The sequence below is a fragment of the Trichosurus vulpecula genome, chromosome 9 (genome assembly GCF_011100635.1).
Source record: "Trichosurus vulpecula isolate mTriVul1 chromosome 9, mTriVul1.pri, whole genome shotgun sequence".
Lineage (NCBI taxonomy): Eukaryota > Metazoa > Chordata > Mammalia > Diprotodontia > Phalangeridae > Trichosurus > Trichosurus vulpecula.
Window position 1 is genome coordinate 76498788 of NC_050581.1, and position 16986 is coordinate 76515773.

General features: G+C 44.2%; 1 protein-coding gene across 1 annotated transcript; it reads right to left on the minus strand.

Annotated features, from left to right (window-relative positions):
* Window positions 1–6629: 6629 nt before the first annotated feature.
* On the minus strand, window positions 6630–16099 carry RPL3L (ribosomal protein L3 like). The gene is made up of 10 exons (XM_036738625.1): window positions 16009–16099; window positions 13594–13786; window positions 12224–12392; window positions 11636–11771; window positions 10065–10251; window positions 9404–9564; window positions 8777–8878; window positions 8306–8401; window positions 7596–7715; window positions 6630–6921 (listed from the first exon to the last, which is right to left on the minus strand). Exons 1-10 carry the CDS (start codon window positions 16009–16011, stop codon window positions 6859–6861), a joined length of 1230 nt encoding a protein of 409 aa, XP_036594520.1. The 5' UTR covers window positions 16012–16099; the 3' UTR covers window positions 6630–6858.
* Window positions 16100–16986: the final 887 nt, after the last annotated feature.

The following is a 16986-nucleotide window of genomic DNA, read 5'->3' on the forward strand; positions in this document are numbered from 1 at the left end:
CCACCTCCACTCCTGCACCTGACTCCTACATCCTCAGTCCTCCCTCCCTCCTCTCCTCTCACCCTATAGCGGGTCAGTAGTAATTAGCCAGTCGATCAATAAACGTGTTTTATTTCAAGCACCTACTATGTGCCAGCCACTATGCTAAACGCTGGGGAGATGAAGAAAGGGAGTCCTTGCTCTCAAGGAGCTCACATTCTAATGGTGGAGACAACAAGCAAACAACTGTGGACAAACCAGATAGATACTTGGTTTGGAAACAATCGGAGGGAAGGCACTAGTTTTGAAGGGTCTCTGGAAAGGAATTTTAGATCAGACTTGAAGGAAACCTGGAGGCACATCAGGCACGGGGAGCGGCCGGTGAAAATGCAGGGAGTGGGGCAGTGCAGACAGTGTGTGTGTCCGTGGGACTGCAGAGGCCAGTATCACTGGAGCAGAGAGAACATAGCAGCCGCTAAGGTGTCAGAACACTGGAAAGGGGCAGGTTATCAAGGACTTTGTTTTTATGTTTGATCCTGGAAGTGATATTGAATTGGGTCGATATGCTCAGACCTGTACTTTAAGATGACTTTGACAGCTGAGTGATGGATGGGCTGGAGTGGGGAGAGACTTGAGGCAGGCTATTGTAATAGTCCAGATGTGAGGGGAGGAGGGCCTGTACCAAGGTGGTAGCAGTGTCAAAGGAGAGAAGGGGGCATATGTAAGAAATGTCATGAAGGTAAAATCAGTAGGGGGTGCTGTGGGGTAGCAGGACATCAGATGAAGGCAGCATGGCTTCCAGGGTTCATGGACCTGGCCAGAGGTCCAAGAGGGAAAGGAACAGCTAGCGTCCCTGGGTTGTAGTTTAGTCCAACAGGAGTTCTGATGGACTAGGTGGGTGCCTAGGTGTAAAACACAGTGGGAGGTGAGGCTCTTGAAACCACACATTGGTAAACTTTTGTCTTATGTCATTGACCACCAGAACTAGAAGGTTATTATTATTTATATATTATTATATATAACAAATTATATATTATTGATATATTATTATTATAACTCAAAAGTTATTCTGTCCAACCCTTACCCTCCCCACATCAATGTGAGAGATAAAGTGATTTGTCCAAGGTATCTTGGATAAGGTAGAGTCAGGAGTAGAATCCCAACCCAGGCTACAGCTACCCCTTCACTGCTCATCCCAAAAATCACCCCCAGAGTGATTGTTCCTTAGATCACCAAGCATTCTTCCTCCCAATAACACGGTCCAAGAGCTAGGAGCTTCTGGTCTTAGGAAGCAGTGGCTTTGGCAAATTCAGGCTCAGCTCCCTGGCAGATAACACTCTGGCCCTGCACAAGAAGAAGGGAGAACTTTAGATGTAGGACATATACATGAATGAATGAATCAATGAATGAATGAAAAAGTCTTTACTAATCACTTGCTATGTGCCAAGAGATCTGCTCAGAGTTGGGGATGCAAATAAAAAGCAAAGTCAGTCACTACCCTCAGAGATATTACATTTTAATGCAGAAACAAGCACATACATGAATGGTGATCAACAAAAGGCACATTAGCCAGGAAAAGTATGTGGAAGTTATATTTTAGTTGCTCTAGAAATATTAAGAAATAATATTTTCCTCTGAAGCCTTCCCAGATTCCTGGAGAAAGCTCCTTGAAAAGATGGGTGATAGGCTGAGGACAGAAAGGCTATTCATAGGGTAAATAGATTGAGGATGGTAACCAGAAATTCAGCACTGAACCACTGGATTTCTCACACTGGAGTATCCTCCTCTCACAGCCTTTTTCTTCTTTTTGGCTGGGTCCAGAACATCCATTTTAAGGACACCCAGGCCAACTATGTCTTCATTTCTCTCTTGATGCACTCCAGATTTTCCTGGCTTTCTATACTTTGTCCCTAAGGAATACCCTTCTCCCCATCTACTTGCTTTTATATATTAGGATGTTAGTCTTGTGTATTAGAACCCCTATTAGAATATAAACTCCCTAAAGTCAAGGACTTTTTGTTTCCCAGGATTTAACCAAGGAAGCATGTAAATGCTTGTTGACTGAATTTAATAGACTGTATTGGTCTAGTCAAAGTCATTGCCTCCCCGTCCTGGAGAAGTGAAGGCTACCCTAACCTACCTCAAAGTAATGCCCTTTTTTAGCATTCAAGGTAAGATAATGATCTCAGGAAAGAAACCCTTTTCAATACCTGAGGGAAATAGTCCTGAGAGGAGCAGAATCATGACTATTCTGGAAATGTTAACCCCAAATTGTATTTTAACATATTATGATCTTTTCCTTGTTCATGATTCCCATAAATGTTAGCTAAAATTGTCTTGGGGCAAAGAGACAAGTCAGAAGGCATTTGTGGTTCATTCCATTCCCACAATTCCCTCTATAGGGAAACTGCCATATTGGACATCTCTCTAAATTAGAAATGATTTGGAATTAAACTAATCTTAAATTAAATAAAATTGTTTCCAGCAGACTAGTGCCTAAACACAGTAGAGTGTTCATGTTTTTCCTTTGACAACTTCTAGGGAAGTAAGTGGGGACATAGGGGAAAAAGTTGAAACACCCCATCAAGGAACCATGGCAGAAGTTGATTTATCAAGGTTTAAGGTTCCAGAAGGATAAGGAGCAGAAGGGGGGAGAAATAGGTTCTGAAATGAAGAGAGAAGGAGGACAGAATATTCCGTTTACTTTTTCCTTACCTCATTCTACTTGCCCTCTCTACAGCTTTTGACTTTAGATATTCTTCATTCTGGATACTTTCTCCTCTCTTAACTTCTTTTATTGTTTTATTCTTAATATTTTTTATTGATGCTTTTTTTGTTGTTGTCACATCACATTGATGTCACTTAACCCTGTTTGCCTCAGTTTTCTCATCTGTAAAATGAGCTGGTTAGAAAGAAATGGCAAACCACTCCAGTATCTTTACCAAGAAAACCCCAAATGGGGTCATGAAGAGTCAGGCGTGATCAAAAAACAACCAAACAACTAAAAGAACCCAAATCAGTTGAGTCTGAAACTGGGCTTTATATGTGTATCAAATGGAAAATTAGAAGCTGAAGGGCAATCTTCACAGGGATTCTGGGGGGTAATTCAGGGCTTGGGGTGCCATCTGGTGGCTGATGCCGAGATTGCACCCCGAGTAGCACTGAAATAGGCTGTGTATGTACTTTTGCCCTATTTAAACCCACTTGCTACAAGACTTGTGTAGTTTGCCATCAGGGTGGTGGCAGTGCCAAAAGAGAGGAGGGATATTATGAAGATAAAATCTATAGGCCTTGATGACAGATCGGATTTTGGGGGTGGTGATGAGAGAGTGTAAGAGGTCCTGGTTGTGTGGTTTGTCCTTCGTTCTGGAAGGGGACCAAGACATCAGGAAGATGATGCCATGACTTGCAGATGAATTGCATTTGAGGGAGGGAGGACTGTGCAAAGTCCCCAGCCTCATTTTCTCCTCCAGAGGCATTTGGGTCCAGTGTTCAGATGCAGTGGAGATTTTGACATTTTTAAGCTAAGTCTTTCTGAGTTCTTACTTTGATTGAGGCAACACCCATTCAGTGATTAGGGCTGTTTAAGAAGTGAGCCAAGGGATGGCCCCTTTAATAATAATAATTTTTTTAAAAATCAAGGGCAGCTAGGTGGCACAGTGAGTAGAACACTGGCCCTGGAGTCAGGAGGACTTTAGTTCAAATCCTGCCTCAGACCCTTGACATACTTACTAGCTGTGTGACCTTGGGCAAGTCACTTAACCCCAAACCCCCTGCCTTCCCCCCTCCAAAAAAAAATCAAACTGGGAGGGGAAGACCCTCAGGGTGAAAGAGGAAGGAGTTGAGAATAATACCTAGGTTCCAAGCCTGGGTGGTTAGGCAAATGAATGATGGTTCTCTTGATAGTAATAGGAAAGATACGAAGGGAATAGTTTTCAGGAGGAAATATAATGAGTTCATTTCTGGACATGGTGAGCTTAAGATAGGACATCAAATTTTAGATGTAATTGTGTCTGTATAGACAAGACTTCCTTGGCCCCAACATCTCTTCGGCTTTTCCCTCTTCAGTTCTACTCCATTTGGTTTAAGGGGTTATTTAATTCCTAACAAAAATTCATGATTTGTCAAATAGCTGTAGCCCTATTCCCATAGGTGCTTAATCTTTTTCCCAACCCCACGTTATTCATTCACCTATAGATAAATGGAATCTTGACTACAGTATAAAAAGAAAGGTAAAAGAAAATATAATTTTAGAACATCAGTGCCTTCGTAGCTGGTCTGATAAGTTCTGATATCCCAACTATCCCCACCTAATCTTCTGTTCTTGGTTTTCAATAAGAACAACCAAGGGCCTTCGTAGAGAGATACTCCAAGTTTTCTCCAGGATCAATATTACAGGGGAAGCTGACTACCTTTAGCTACTAAAGCAGTTAGCTCTCATCTTCTAGCCACCTGCTAGCCACCAGTATCACCCTCAGGGAATGTAGTCTTTCTTCATGTCACCTTATGAGCCATAACAGCCACTACTTGAGAATCCCTCAGCTGGTACAAGTGCTTAAAGGTTATCTATTCCTTGATGTCTTCTCTCACTCGTCTCTAGCATCTCTGTCATCTTTTTTGTGAAGAATAGGGACTCTCTGTCTATCTCTCTCTATGTGTCTCTGTCTCTCTGTGTGTCTCTGTGTCTATCTCTCAGTGCCTTTCTCTCTCATTGTTAAACATTAGAATAACCTCAAGCACTTCCATTTATGTTACATGCCCAGAGGCCATCCCAGTCTCCTATTTCTTGTTGTGCTTTTTTTTCCCCTGAGGTCTAAAATATCTGGCTCCTTAAGTTCACAACATAGGGGAACAGATTGATGAGACACTGGGAGGGGTGAGACCTAGGTGTGGGCATGCAGGTTCCTAGGATTCCCAATTTCCTTTTCCATTGTCTTTGGGAGTTACTTCCTATTGGTCATGTTGGGGACATGAAGCAGCTGAACTGAGGCTCCCTGCCTGCTGGTAGTGGACTTTGGAATTGGCCTCCCTGTGTTGCCAACAGCTGCAATCCACATTGCTGTGTGCTGTGACTGAGACCACATTGTGGGTGACAGCAGCAATGGATTGTGGTTGCTGCTGTGGTCTGAGACAAGAACAGTTCAGCCCTTTGAGAGAGACTTCCTGCCAGCTACATATGTGGGGAGCAGGGAATCACTGATGATTCCCTGGTGTATGTGTAGAAATAAAACAGAACATGGAGCAGAAGGAAAGAACCAGTGTCTTTCCTAAGACAGTGAGGTCATTGTGATACTCCATCATTCTGGAGTAGTTCGTGTTTCCAACCTCTTTCTTCATAAGCCATTACATTGTGGCAAATACATCAGAGCATACACTCCAATTGGTAAAAATCCAGCTGGGAAGATGAAAACTGTCTTCTTTCTGTCTTCCTCTGTTCTCCAAAACTGAGAGCCATGGACTGCCGAACAAACAGTCCAGGACATCTTGAACTCTTGTCATGGTGTATTTATTCACTTTAGTTCTCTTGTTCAAAATCTACACACACCCATGTTTCCAAATTCTTCTTCTGTACCACCCCTCTAAGTGATACATGTGGATTGCAGGACTCTCTGATGATGCCAATAACCAACAGTTCCTCACACAAGATACTCCATCTCCTGAATATGGGCATTTTTGTTAGCTATCCCCCATGCCTGGAATATTCTCCTTCCTCAACTCTACCTCCCGGCTTTCCTGGCTTCCTTTGAGTCCCAGATAAAAGCCTATCTTCTATAAGAAGCCTTTCTTGATCCCCCTTAATGCTAGTGCTTTCCCTGTATTGATTTACTCCAATTGATCTTGTATGAATCTTGTCCATGGTTGTTTGCATATAGTCTGTGAGCTGCTTAAAGGCAGGGACTATCTTTTGCCTTTCTTTATATCCCTTTCACTAAGCGGAGTGCCTGGTACATGATAAGTGCTTAATAAATGCTTATTGACTGACTGAGTTCTTCCAAGTCTTTTCTGAGGTCTTCCGTCACAGGCATATATACACACATATATTCATATATGTACATACATACATATATATACATATACATGCAGGTCTTCCATTTGGGCAAATCCTGTATCTCGCTCATGACTATCATTTTGTAGATGAGAAAATTGACCCAAACAGGGTTAAGTGATTTGCCTGGGGTCATACAGCCAGTAAGTGTCTGAGACCAGACTTGGACTCAGGAAGATGAGTCTTCCTGACTCCAGGCCCAGCACTTTGCTACCTAGCTGCTCCTTGCACTAGGCTACTTCTTTCAAATCTTCATCATGTAATTGTTCCCACTCATAGTTATCCAAGAACAAGTGGGGTATGGAAGATTGGTCCAATGTTACAAAGTTTACATCTATTTATAAGACCTGTTTCAGCAATCTGGAAGAGTTTTCCCTTTCAATAATGTTAAGGCATCATAGGAATGGAAGCGGGGAACAGAATAACTTGGCTATCATAAGGACTGGGTTGCATGGACCAACCTATGGAAAAGTATAAAATTATGTTTATGGGGGAAATATTTCTTGCTAATTATCTTACTATGATAGTTAATTTGAATATCTTTTTCTTTGAGCTAACATCTTTCTTTTATTTGGCTGGTAAAAGAAATATATTGGTGAGGGCTTTTGAATTACAGTTTTGAGTGAATGCTAATCCATGTCCATGGCTTACTTTAAACCTGGAGTAGTGTTCAGCAGGCATGCATATAAAGGGTAGAAGGTGCATGCTATACAAAAAAAAATACTTATTATTGAATTTTTCCCAACAGTCTCCTTTATTGATGAGAGGCTCTCTCTACTAGGGAAGGGACCTTTAGGCCAAGGTCCTACTCTGGATGCCTAGCTTCTTCTGCCTCATAGGTCACCTGCTGCTGCTGCTTCTGTCTTCTCCTTCTCAAGGTGTTTCTTCTGGGGACCCTGGGGTGGAAGGAAAGGAGAAGAGGAGGAGGAGAGATGGGGGGGAGAGAGAGAGAGAGAGAGAGAGAGAGAGAGAGATTGTTATTCTCAGTGTCATCTGGCTTTCTCACACATGTCCTCATATATACACACATGTGATACATTCAATCACATGGGAGGCTTATACTACCCTCATCATTCATTCAACTGTGTTTACTCACTTACTCATTGATTCATTCATTCATTCATTCTGCTTCATCATTCATTCACTCACCCATTACAGATTTGGAGGACTCTTCAGGGCCTCCTCATTGAAGATCCCAGGCTATAAGTACCCTGGGGAAGAACCCAGGCTCAAACCCCTCTTCTGCCCACCCTCCTCCCCACCAAGGCTGGGCTAACAGCCTTTCTTTCATTTTACAAGGCAGGGACATACAAACAAGCATCTGAGTTTATGGGAGAACCCCTCCCCCCACTGTCCCCTACCCTCCTTTTATCTTGCTTGCTTCAGCTGATGACTACTCTCCCTGGCCTCTGGTCAGAAGCTAATGCTAGGAGAATTCAGAATTCAGGAAAATTCAGAAACTAAAAGGGGTCCAGTCCTTAAAAGGTTTCAGGGGCTAAGGAGGCCTTTCAGGCCAATGGAAAGTTAGGAATCTATTACTAGAGGGGTCAAGGCCTGAGAGATAGCTTACCATGAAGGCTCTCTTTTCCTGGGCTGTCTGGAATCTTCCATGTCCAAACTTTGAGGTGGTATCAATGAATTTTAGCTCAATGTTTTCCAGAGCCTGCCGGCTTCGGTGGACCAGGAGGGACTGGAGGAGATGGGCGATGAGAGGTACATGGATTCAAACTAGAGTCTAAGGAAGGTTAAGATCACAACCCCCAAGACCTAACTCTGAACTCTAATCTATGTAATGAGAAATTATCCCTGGGCCCCTCTTCTGTTCCCCATCCCCCTCCTAACCTTGACCCTGTCTTTAATAGTGGGTTTAGAATTTCCCTTCCTGCTGCCTAAATGTCTTTACCAATCAAGGACCACCTCCTCCAAGAAATCTTCTTGGACCATTCTGGTCTTCACTTATCTCTCTGCTCTGAACCCCTAAAGCCCTAAGTCTGAGCCTCTCAGTTGTACCCTCTCCTGTCCTGTTCTGTTACCACTGTGTGCCCACCTCACCCCCACCCATCCCAACTATGAGGTTAGGGCCTGGATCTGCTTCTCCTCTGCCTCCCAAGTGTGAGGGACTGGAGGCCAGGTCCTGGTCTCCTCTTCTTCTGTCTTCTTGTAAGCATAGAAGCCAAATACAAAACCACAGAACTGGGTATATAAGGTTCTCATAAGACCAACAGGATCAGCTCATTCAGTTCCTCTCTGCCCCAAGGTGGCTGTTCTTGTTTTCCTGACCTTTCGGAGAGTGATGACACGCTTCTTGGTCCCAGCAATGCAACCCTTCAGCATCACGAAGTCATTATTCACTTCACCATAGTGTGGGAAGCCCCCCTAGAACAAATTGGGCACTGGGATTGGAGCCGGAAATAAGAAGGGGGCAGTGTCCAGTTCAAGGAGAAGGGAGGCCACAGCTGCTCATCTTCCTATTTCCTACCCTCCCTCTACCCCCTGGAACAAAAAGGCCACAGAGATTTGGGGGACAGGGCAAAAAGGTTGGGCCTGAGCTAACTAGGCCTTTCAGACAATACAAATACCTCTGCTTCCCAGCTTCACCCTCCAGCTGAAGGGTCAGAAAGCCAAAGACTCAGACACTGGTCAATGATCAGTGCCAAGACAGAGACAAAAGCTCTCAGTCATTACATGAAGCAGTACATGATTGTCTCAGGATTTGGGGAGGAGGGGGCTTCCACCCAGTCTGCCACTCACCAGGGGTGTGATGGATTTGTCTGTCACATCATAGCTGGTGGATGCATTGTTCTTAACCACTTTCCCATCCTTCACATGGATCCCATGGCCAATTCGGTAGATCTAGACATGAGGGAAAGTAAGGTAGTCAGGTCCCCTCAGAAGTTAATCACTGAACCTTGCCCCACCACCTGCTCTTTAGAGACTGGGAATACTGAAGCCACAAATATGCGCAATCATCACTCAGAGGTGGACTATCAATTCACTTTCAGGGTGTTCCTTACTAAATATGGACCTCCAGTACAGTTTTTCCTTGCTCTATCTTGCTCCCTCTTGCACTCATTTTCTCTGAGACTGGTTATTGAGTAAATTGGTATTACAAATCCATTTAGTACCAATCTGAACTAAAAACTCATAAAAGAATAAATAAATGAATGACTGAATGACTAAGTGTCAGTGAATGAGTAAGTGAATGAGTTAATATGAAAGAAAGAAAGAAAGAAAGGAAGAAAGAAAGAAAGAAAAAGAAAGAGAGAAAGAAAGGAAGGAAGGAAGGAAAGAAGGAAGAAAGAAAGGGTACATGAATAAATTAATGAATGTATAGAGGGGAGAGGACAGCTATAGGGTATGACTAGAAGCTGTGGGCACCTTCTTATTAAGTTCTGTCCGGTGATGGTAACCTTTCTGGCCAGCTCGAGCAATGGAGTAGCCCACTCTTGCAGGGTGCCAGGCCCCGATACAGGCCACCTTACGAAGTCCCTTATGTGTTTTTCGTGGGAGTTTCTTGGCATGCCAACGGCTGGTGACTCCTGGAAAGAGCAAAAGAAGGAATGGGTCTTTTTTAGGAGCCCCTAGTGAACCTGGTTCACTGACAGGGTCAGAGGAAGCAGAAATATTACAACACCCACCCACCCAGTCAAGTGACTTCAAAGGAGCTAAGTTGTTCCTCAACGGTCAGCTCAGGTCCCTCCTCCTCCAAGACATCTTCCCTAACCACTTCAGTTTACCCTGATGTCTCATTTTAGCCACACAATCCAACCCTTCTGGCTTTGTTCTGTTTTTATTGTGTGAACTTTGTCTCCTATTTCAGGTCCCTTAGTGCAAAGTCTGAGTCTCTTCCCTCTGTCTTCCTCCACCAACCCCATAAAGTAGGGATCAGGATCTCCTTTCCCTAATTTAACAACTTCAGGTAAGAAAACAGAGAGGCTCAAAAAGTGCTGATTTAGTATTCTTCCTCTCAGAAGCCTTTCCTGTTTCTTTCACTCTGCATCAACCTCATTTCCCCTCAAACCAAAGGTTGGGACATCACCTTTCATGCCACGGCCTTTTGTAACTGCAATCACATCGATCACCTCACTCTGGCTGAAGACTGTGTGCACAGACACCTGCTTCTCTAGCCGGGCTCGTGCCCATTCCACCTTCTCAGCTATGGTACCACCATTCAACTGGATCTCCATGATGTGAGCCTTCTTCTGCCGGAATGGCAGCAGCTTCATCTGTGCCAGATAGATCCGAGGTGGTGCCAACCTGATCATACAGGTGCCTCCCGTTCTCTATCATCCAAGGGCACCTTATACTCTGGGCATTGTAAGCAGGAGTCCCTTCACACAACCCCTTCCCTCCCCATGTGAACAGCTGAATTTGCCCCAGCATACGTTAGAGGGTGGTTACTAGCTTTAGAGAAGGATACTTCACTTCACAGAAGGATCCTGTTAAACGACAGATTTAAGAGTGTAGTATCCAATTTATAGGCAACTTTCCAGAAAAGTTAAGTCATCTCCTGAAGTCAGAGCCAATGTTTAATTCCAAACTGATTTGTTCTGTTATGGCATCACACCCCTTAATGACTATCAACCTGGAGTCAGAGGAAGCAATTTTATTTTAGCTAAGCACAACAGAATTCAGAAAGTATGTCTGTCGTTTATTTAAAAAGTTGTATCATGAAATGACAAGGGGGGTGGTTACAGAAAAAAAATGGCAAGACCTATATGAACTGATGCAAAGTGAAGTGAGAAGAACGAGGAGATCATTGTACACAGTAACAACAATCTTGTAATGATGATCAACTGTGAAAAACTTGGCTCCTCTGATCAATACAGTTGATCCAAGACAGTTCCAAAAGATTCGTGATGAAAAAATGCTCTCTACCTCCAAAGAGACAAATGATGAACTGAGTGCAAATTGAAGTACAGTTTTCTTGCTTGCTTTATTTTTTTTTTGCTTTTTTTTGAGATATGGCTAGTAAGAAAATGTTCTGCATGATTTCACATGTATAACTGATATATTGTTTGCTTTCTTGGTGGGTAGGGGAGGAGTGGGAGGGAGAGAAAGAATCTGGAACTCAAAATTGAAAAAGAAAAGAATGTTAAAAATAAATTTTTAAAAAGTTATATCATGCAAATTCTGAGTCACAGTGACTTCTAGATTCCTAGATTTTTCCAGGTGTCCCAACCAATTCTTTCCATCCCATCCCATATCTCCACTCAGTGTGGGTGATCTTGTGTTGCCCTGTTTCCACTCTTCTTTCCTAAGCTTTATAAATATTGTCACTTGATCCCTAAATTCTACTTCCCTCTTTCCTTTCAAGGAATTGTATATCTGTTTTAGAAGTGGGGAAACTGAAGCCAAAAGCTATGGTTGTCCTAGGGTCCCTGCAGCTTCACTATGGGCACAAGAACCCTAACCCCAAGACAAAGTTTATTCCTCATCTTAACCCACAGAACTGACTGTACAACTTGACAAACTCCTCCCTCGAGCTGGGACTCACTCACAGGCTATTTTTGGCCTGACCTTTGAAACAAGTGCTGAGCTGAGAAGGGCCCCTTGGGGTCTCAACACCCGCCTGGTATGGGAGCCTTCCAAAGCTGCGGCCAGACTGACCTGGGTGTGAACAATGACACGAATGACCTTGCAATACTTTTTCATGGATGCGAAGTCTTTCTGCAGCCGCTTCTTCCCATCTTCATCTCGCCATTTCTGGCAAGCCTTGGTGAATGCCTTCTTCTTGCTCTTGTACCTAAGGGTAGGGAGGGTCCCACTCACCCCATGAATCCCATTTAGTGGTCACTTTGGTTCCCATGGTCAACGAGCCCCAGTGGTCATTTAGGAGCATATCCATCTTGCCTGATGGTTACTCCAGTTCCCATGGTCAACTGGGCCTCGGTGTTCATTCTAAACTATACCCACCCTGCCTGATGGTCACTCCAACTCCATGGTCACACTAGTCCCCATGGTTGGACTCAGTGGTCATTCTGAACTGTGGCCACCCTACCTGATGGGCACTCCAGTTCCCATGGTCACACTGGCCTTTAAGGAAATACCAACTTCAGGACCTACTCTGATCTCACTGGTCACTCCAACCAAGATTCATTCATTGACCCCCTTCCCCAGGGTTACTCTAACCCAAGGTCACTCTATCATATGGTCACATTGGTTCCTAGTCACTCTGGCTTTGGTGGTCCCACTCACCAGTTCTTGTAGAAGCGGCGCCGGCATTCATCACTAAGATGCTCTGCAAAGATGGTCTTGAAGCTCCGAAGACCCCGAGGGGTGGCCACATAGCCTACGATTCCTACCACAATCACGGGTGGGGTCTCCACAATGGTTACAGCCTCTACTTCCTCCCTTTTGGACACCTCTGGGGGAGAGGGACCCAGGGAAGATCAGGTGACCTGAGTGAGAGCCTATAATCACAGCTCCAGAGGGTCACTGTAAGTAGGTGAGAGGTATAGCATTGGGGGTAGAGGGATTCCTGGTCCCAAAATGTATTCATCATCTGTAAAATATAAGCCATACTAGAAGATCCTTACACTATTCGTATATCTCTAGGACTATCACTCAATGGAAAGATGAGTTAAACTTGTTTTGCTTAACTCTAGAAGAAAGAACTAAGATTAGTGGGTAAAAATTGCAGGTGTACAGGTCTCAGCTCAGTATGAAAAAGAAATCCCTAACAAGTGGACTGGGTTGCTGCAATAAGTAGTTAGCTAATCACTGAAAGTTTTCAAACAGAGGCTAAATAACCATTTTCAGGGCTGCTATAGAGGTGATTTCTACACCAAGTGGGAGGTTATATCAGATAAAGGAAATATGAGGATGATTCCACCTTTCAGATTCTGAGTCCGGTATTGAACTGAACAAATTTCTGGGTAAACTAGAGCTAAAAGACTTATGGTGTTTTCTAAATGGGACTACAAAAGAATATAAGTATTTCTCAGAGCAACATGGAACTTTTACATAAATTGATCATGTATTAGAGTACAAGCTATTGTAAACAAATGTAAAAAGCAGAAATAGTAAATAAAATAGTAAATATTTACAGATCATAATGCAATAAAAATAGTCATTGGTTCAGTTTCTGAGTCTGAAAGGCAAAGCCATAACTAGCCTTCAGCAAAAAAGGCTTTGTTTGCCCCACGGTACCAATATCCAGGCTGGGTGTGAGAGCACATTTCCCGCTTCATTGATCTCCATCCTTGGGTCTTGATTCAGTCTTTTGCTAGTCATTGATACTGTAGGGTACCGTCCCTTGGTTCCCATCCCTGGTGTTCCGTTACCATAGTATCCTTCTCCCTGAGCCTACCTTCTCCCCCGAAGCATCTATAGAGGTGAAAATTGTATTCTAGGGGATAAGAGACTAGAGTACAGTCTTCCTTCCCAGTGTTACTATACCTGCAATAAGACTGGCCTCCAGGCCCCCTAGCCTTTTCTGTCCCTAGGCAGAAGAATTTCCAGACAGAATATAATTCCATGTTATAACTCTACTACAAAAGATTGACTATATCTCAGTTAAGTGATGATCCCTTGCTCCCCTTGCCAAGCCGCTGTTGTTTACTCACTGAGGCCAGGCCGGTGGACTTCACGCAGGGTGTGGGTCATGCCAGCTTTGTAGCCCAGGAAGGCTGTGAGATGCACAGGTTTACTGGGGTCATCTCGGGGCCAGGTCTTCACCTTCCCTCGGTGCCTCCGGCTCCTCTTTTGGGGCAGAAAGCCCAGGTGGCCATGTCGAGGGGCTGAAAACTTTCTGTGTGACTGGAGGGTCAATGAAGTGGGCAAAGGATCATTGTGGGGCCTCAGTGAGAGGAAGGCTCACCTCCCCCACCCCATCTCTGAATACAGGGTACAACTGAGTGAGTAAGACACAGTCGGATTCTTTGGCAGGGAAGAGGAAGGGGGCGGCATGGTCTAAGGATTCTTCAGCCAGAAGAGAGAGGGAGATTTTCAAGGTTGGAGGCTGGGGCTGGGACTAGTTGTGTCTAGACTAGATGTGTTTTGGACTCTCCAGAGCTTTACAATTCCTCATTTCCTTCTCCAGCTGTATTTCAGACAATGAGGTAAAGAGATTAAAATGAAATGGAGTCTCCAAAAGCAGAATCCATCATCCCCACTCTACACAGACATGATTGCACCCAAAGGCAGAAACATATGCACAGAGACATGGAGATACCCACAGCCACTCACATACACAGATACCTATATGCACAGAGACTAAACTTAGTCAGAAGCTAAACTTGGACAAGTGACATCTTTCTAGGACTCAGTTTTCTCAAATATTAAATGAGAGAATTGGACCAAATTGTTCCTTCTGGCTCTACAATGTATATTCCTGTTAAAAATATGATCTTTGGCCAGTCAGCCGATCAACAAGTCTTTATTAAGTACTTACCAGCTTCATAATTATTATTATTACGTATTTATTAAGTACGTGCCAGTGGCTGTGCTAAGTGACTATAAAGAAATAAGACCTATGACTCAGAGAGATGGTCACAGACACACTCACCAACATGCACACACATTTAGACACAAACACAGAGACATGGACACAAACACAAATATACCAAGATACAGACACACACATACATATATAGATATAGATATAGATATAGATATAGATATAGATATAGATGCATATACATACATATATACACATATACACATACACAATGAAACATGAAAATGAGGATTCTTCCTAGGAGAAGGTTTTCACATGGAGCAGAGCCATAACTACAATGGGGTGACTGGAACTTTTCCCCAGGACACTGAAATAGGGAGGGGGAAAAGAGACTTCTCCCTATGGACATCTTCCTTCCAGCCACCACTGCATCTTCAATCAGATTCCCACTAGCCCTTCACAACACAGTGCAACTGTCCCCCTTATCAAACTCTGGATGCCACCTTTCAAGGTTCCTATACTGCTCATAGGAAACCACTGGATCACAGCCAGATTTTCTGACAGACTGATCATCCCCAATCACAGCACAATTGCCCTCAAATGGAGTGTACTGTTCTCTGTACCACCACCACCACCACCACCCCCCATTCCTATGGTGACGTTTCCTTTTTCTTTCTTCCATTTGATTTTCCCTTTTTTCTTAATTACATGTAGACAAAATATTTTAACATTCTTTTTTTGAATTTTGAGTTCCAAATTCTCTCCCTCCCTCCACTCCCTGCTCCATGAGAAGGCAAGCAATTTAATATAGATTATACATGTGCCGCTATGGCAACATTTCTAGTTATAGCTCTGACATGGAGATAGATATTCCCATCTACATCTATGTGTGACTGCTAAGATCTATGAGGACAGGAATGGTCTTGTTTCATCTTCATCTCATACAGTGCCTTGCACAAACTTCAATCTCCTAGGATCTATAAAGTCCTCCATGTTAGTACCCCCTCTACCTCCCCAGTCTGAGACCAACTTCTGACAATAAATAGCCTTTGAGAGTGGGGTGGCTGAGACCTTCACCACCTTGTGACCAATCAGACAATTGGGTTTTTTGAATTGCCAGGTCCATCCACTAAAGTCTTTCCAGCTTTACAACCTCCACCAACTTTATGTCCAGTGGCACAGTCTTTGAGAACCCAGGGTAGTCTACATGCTATAGCAAGGCTTCTGAGGAGGACATTTTTAGTGGCACTTAACAAAAGCTTGTTGAACTAAATAAGCATTGGTAACATCCACACACATGCCCGCCTAGCTGCTGTGCCTCAGAAGACTAGGGGTTTTTATTTAGGGCCTCAATCCCACCCAGATTGCCTCTGTCTTCCCTGTTGCAGTTAGTAAAACACCCGCAAAGACTCTCAAAATCCTAGCCTTCTGGATCCTGGTATCTGCCTGGGGTAACCAGGCAAAGGGTCCCCTGAGGCAGCCTAGGAGCACAGGGTCCTGTAGTTCCTCTAGAAGGGACGTGCTTTGTCACTGCCCACCCCCATTCCCACCACGCGCCCCCCCAGCCTAAGTTCAAACTGACCATGGCCGCCTTGCAAGTTCTTGCTGGGCAGAAGGGCACCTCCCCGACTGGCTGCTGACGGCTTCAAATGCCCCAGATCAGACACAGGCACAAATTTAGCTCCTGGCTCTATTCTAGATGAATTTGTTTTACCCGTGATGGACAGAAGGGCAGGCACTGGCTTCAGGGGCATGGCCTGGGCTGGGGAGGGTGTGTGTGGCGGGGAGGGGAGGAGAGTTAGAAGCAGCAGGTTAGAACACCAGTCTTCAAGACTTAGCCCAAGGCAAGAGGGGCTGTGGAGTGAGGCTTTTGGGATAGGGGTTGAGGGGTACAATGGAAGATCTAGGGATTCGTCTTCTTCCTCTAGCCCCTGCTTTCTGGCTCAACCACCTGCACTGCAGGCCCTGCCAGGCAGATTTCTTCCAGAGGCACTCCACCTGACAGGCCTTGGCAACACTGCCCTGAGGCTATTAATAGACTTTAGAGCTGAAATGGGGTTTAGGGATCATCTCATTCAAATCCTTCATTTTACATCCAAGGAAACAAAGTCCTGCGAGGTTAAGAGTGACTTGCCCATGGTAGTGACAGGCAGAGCCAGGATTTAAAGCCATGTCTTCCGTCTTCAAATTCAGTGCTTTTTTTCCCAACCAAAAAGCAAGAAATGACTAATACATGCAAGTGCTACACTGAGCCACAAAGACACCGCCAACACTCATCGCCTTGAACCTGTATCGTTGAACTACACTGCTCACGAGTCTGCCTGTCACAAGTCTCTCCCCTCTCTGTTCTATTTCCTCTTTATCCTGTATATAACTTGCTTCATATATATTTGATTTCGTGCTGTTTTCCCCATTAGATCGTAAGCTCCTTGAGAGCAGGAACTCTCTTTTGCCTTTTTTGTATCCCCAGGGCTTAGCACAGTGCCTGGTACGTAGAGGTGCTTAATAAGTGTTTATTTGTTGAAAGAAACCAATTCGTCTAAGTGCTATATTGAGCCAC

Bases quoted from the DNA above. Each gene is read 5' to 3' on its own strand.
- RPL3L (XM_036738625.1), bottom strand. The intron at 12,393-13,593 runs GTGAGTAAACAA...CCTCTCCCCCAG, and splicing joins AGTCCACCGGCCTGGCCTCA to AGGTGTCCAAAAGGGAGGAA. The intron at 9,565-10,064 runs GTGATGTCCCAA...TGCTCTTTCCAG, and splicing joins AAAAGGCCGTGGCATGAAAG to GAGTCACCAGCCGTTGGCAT.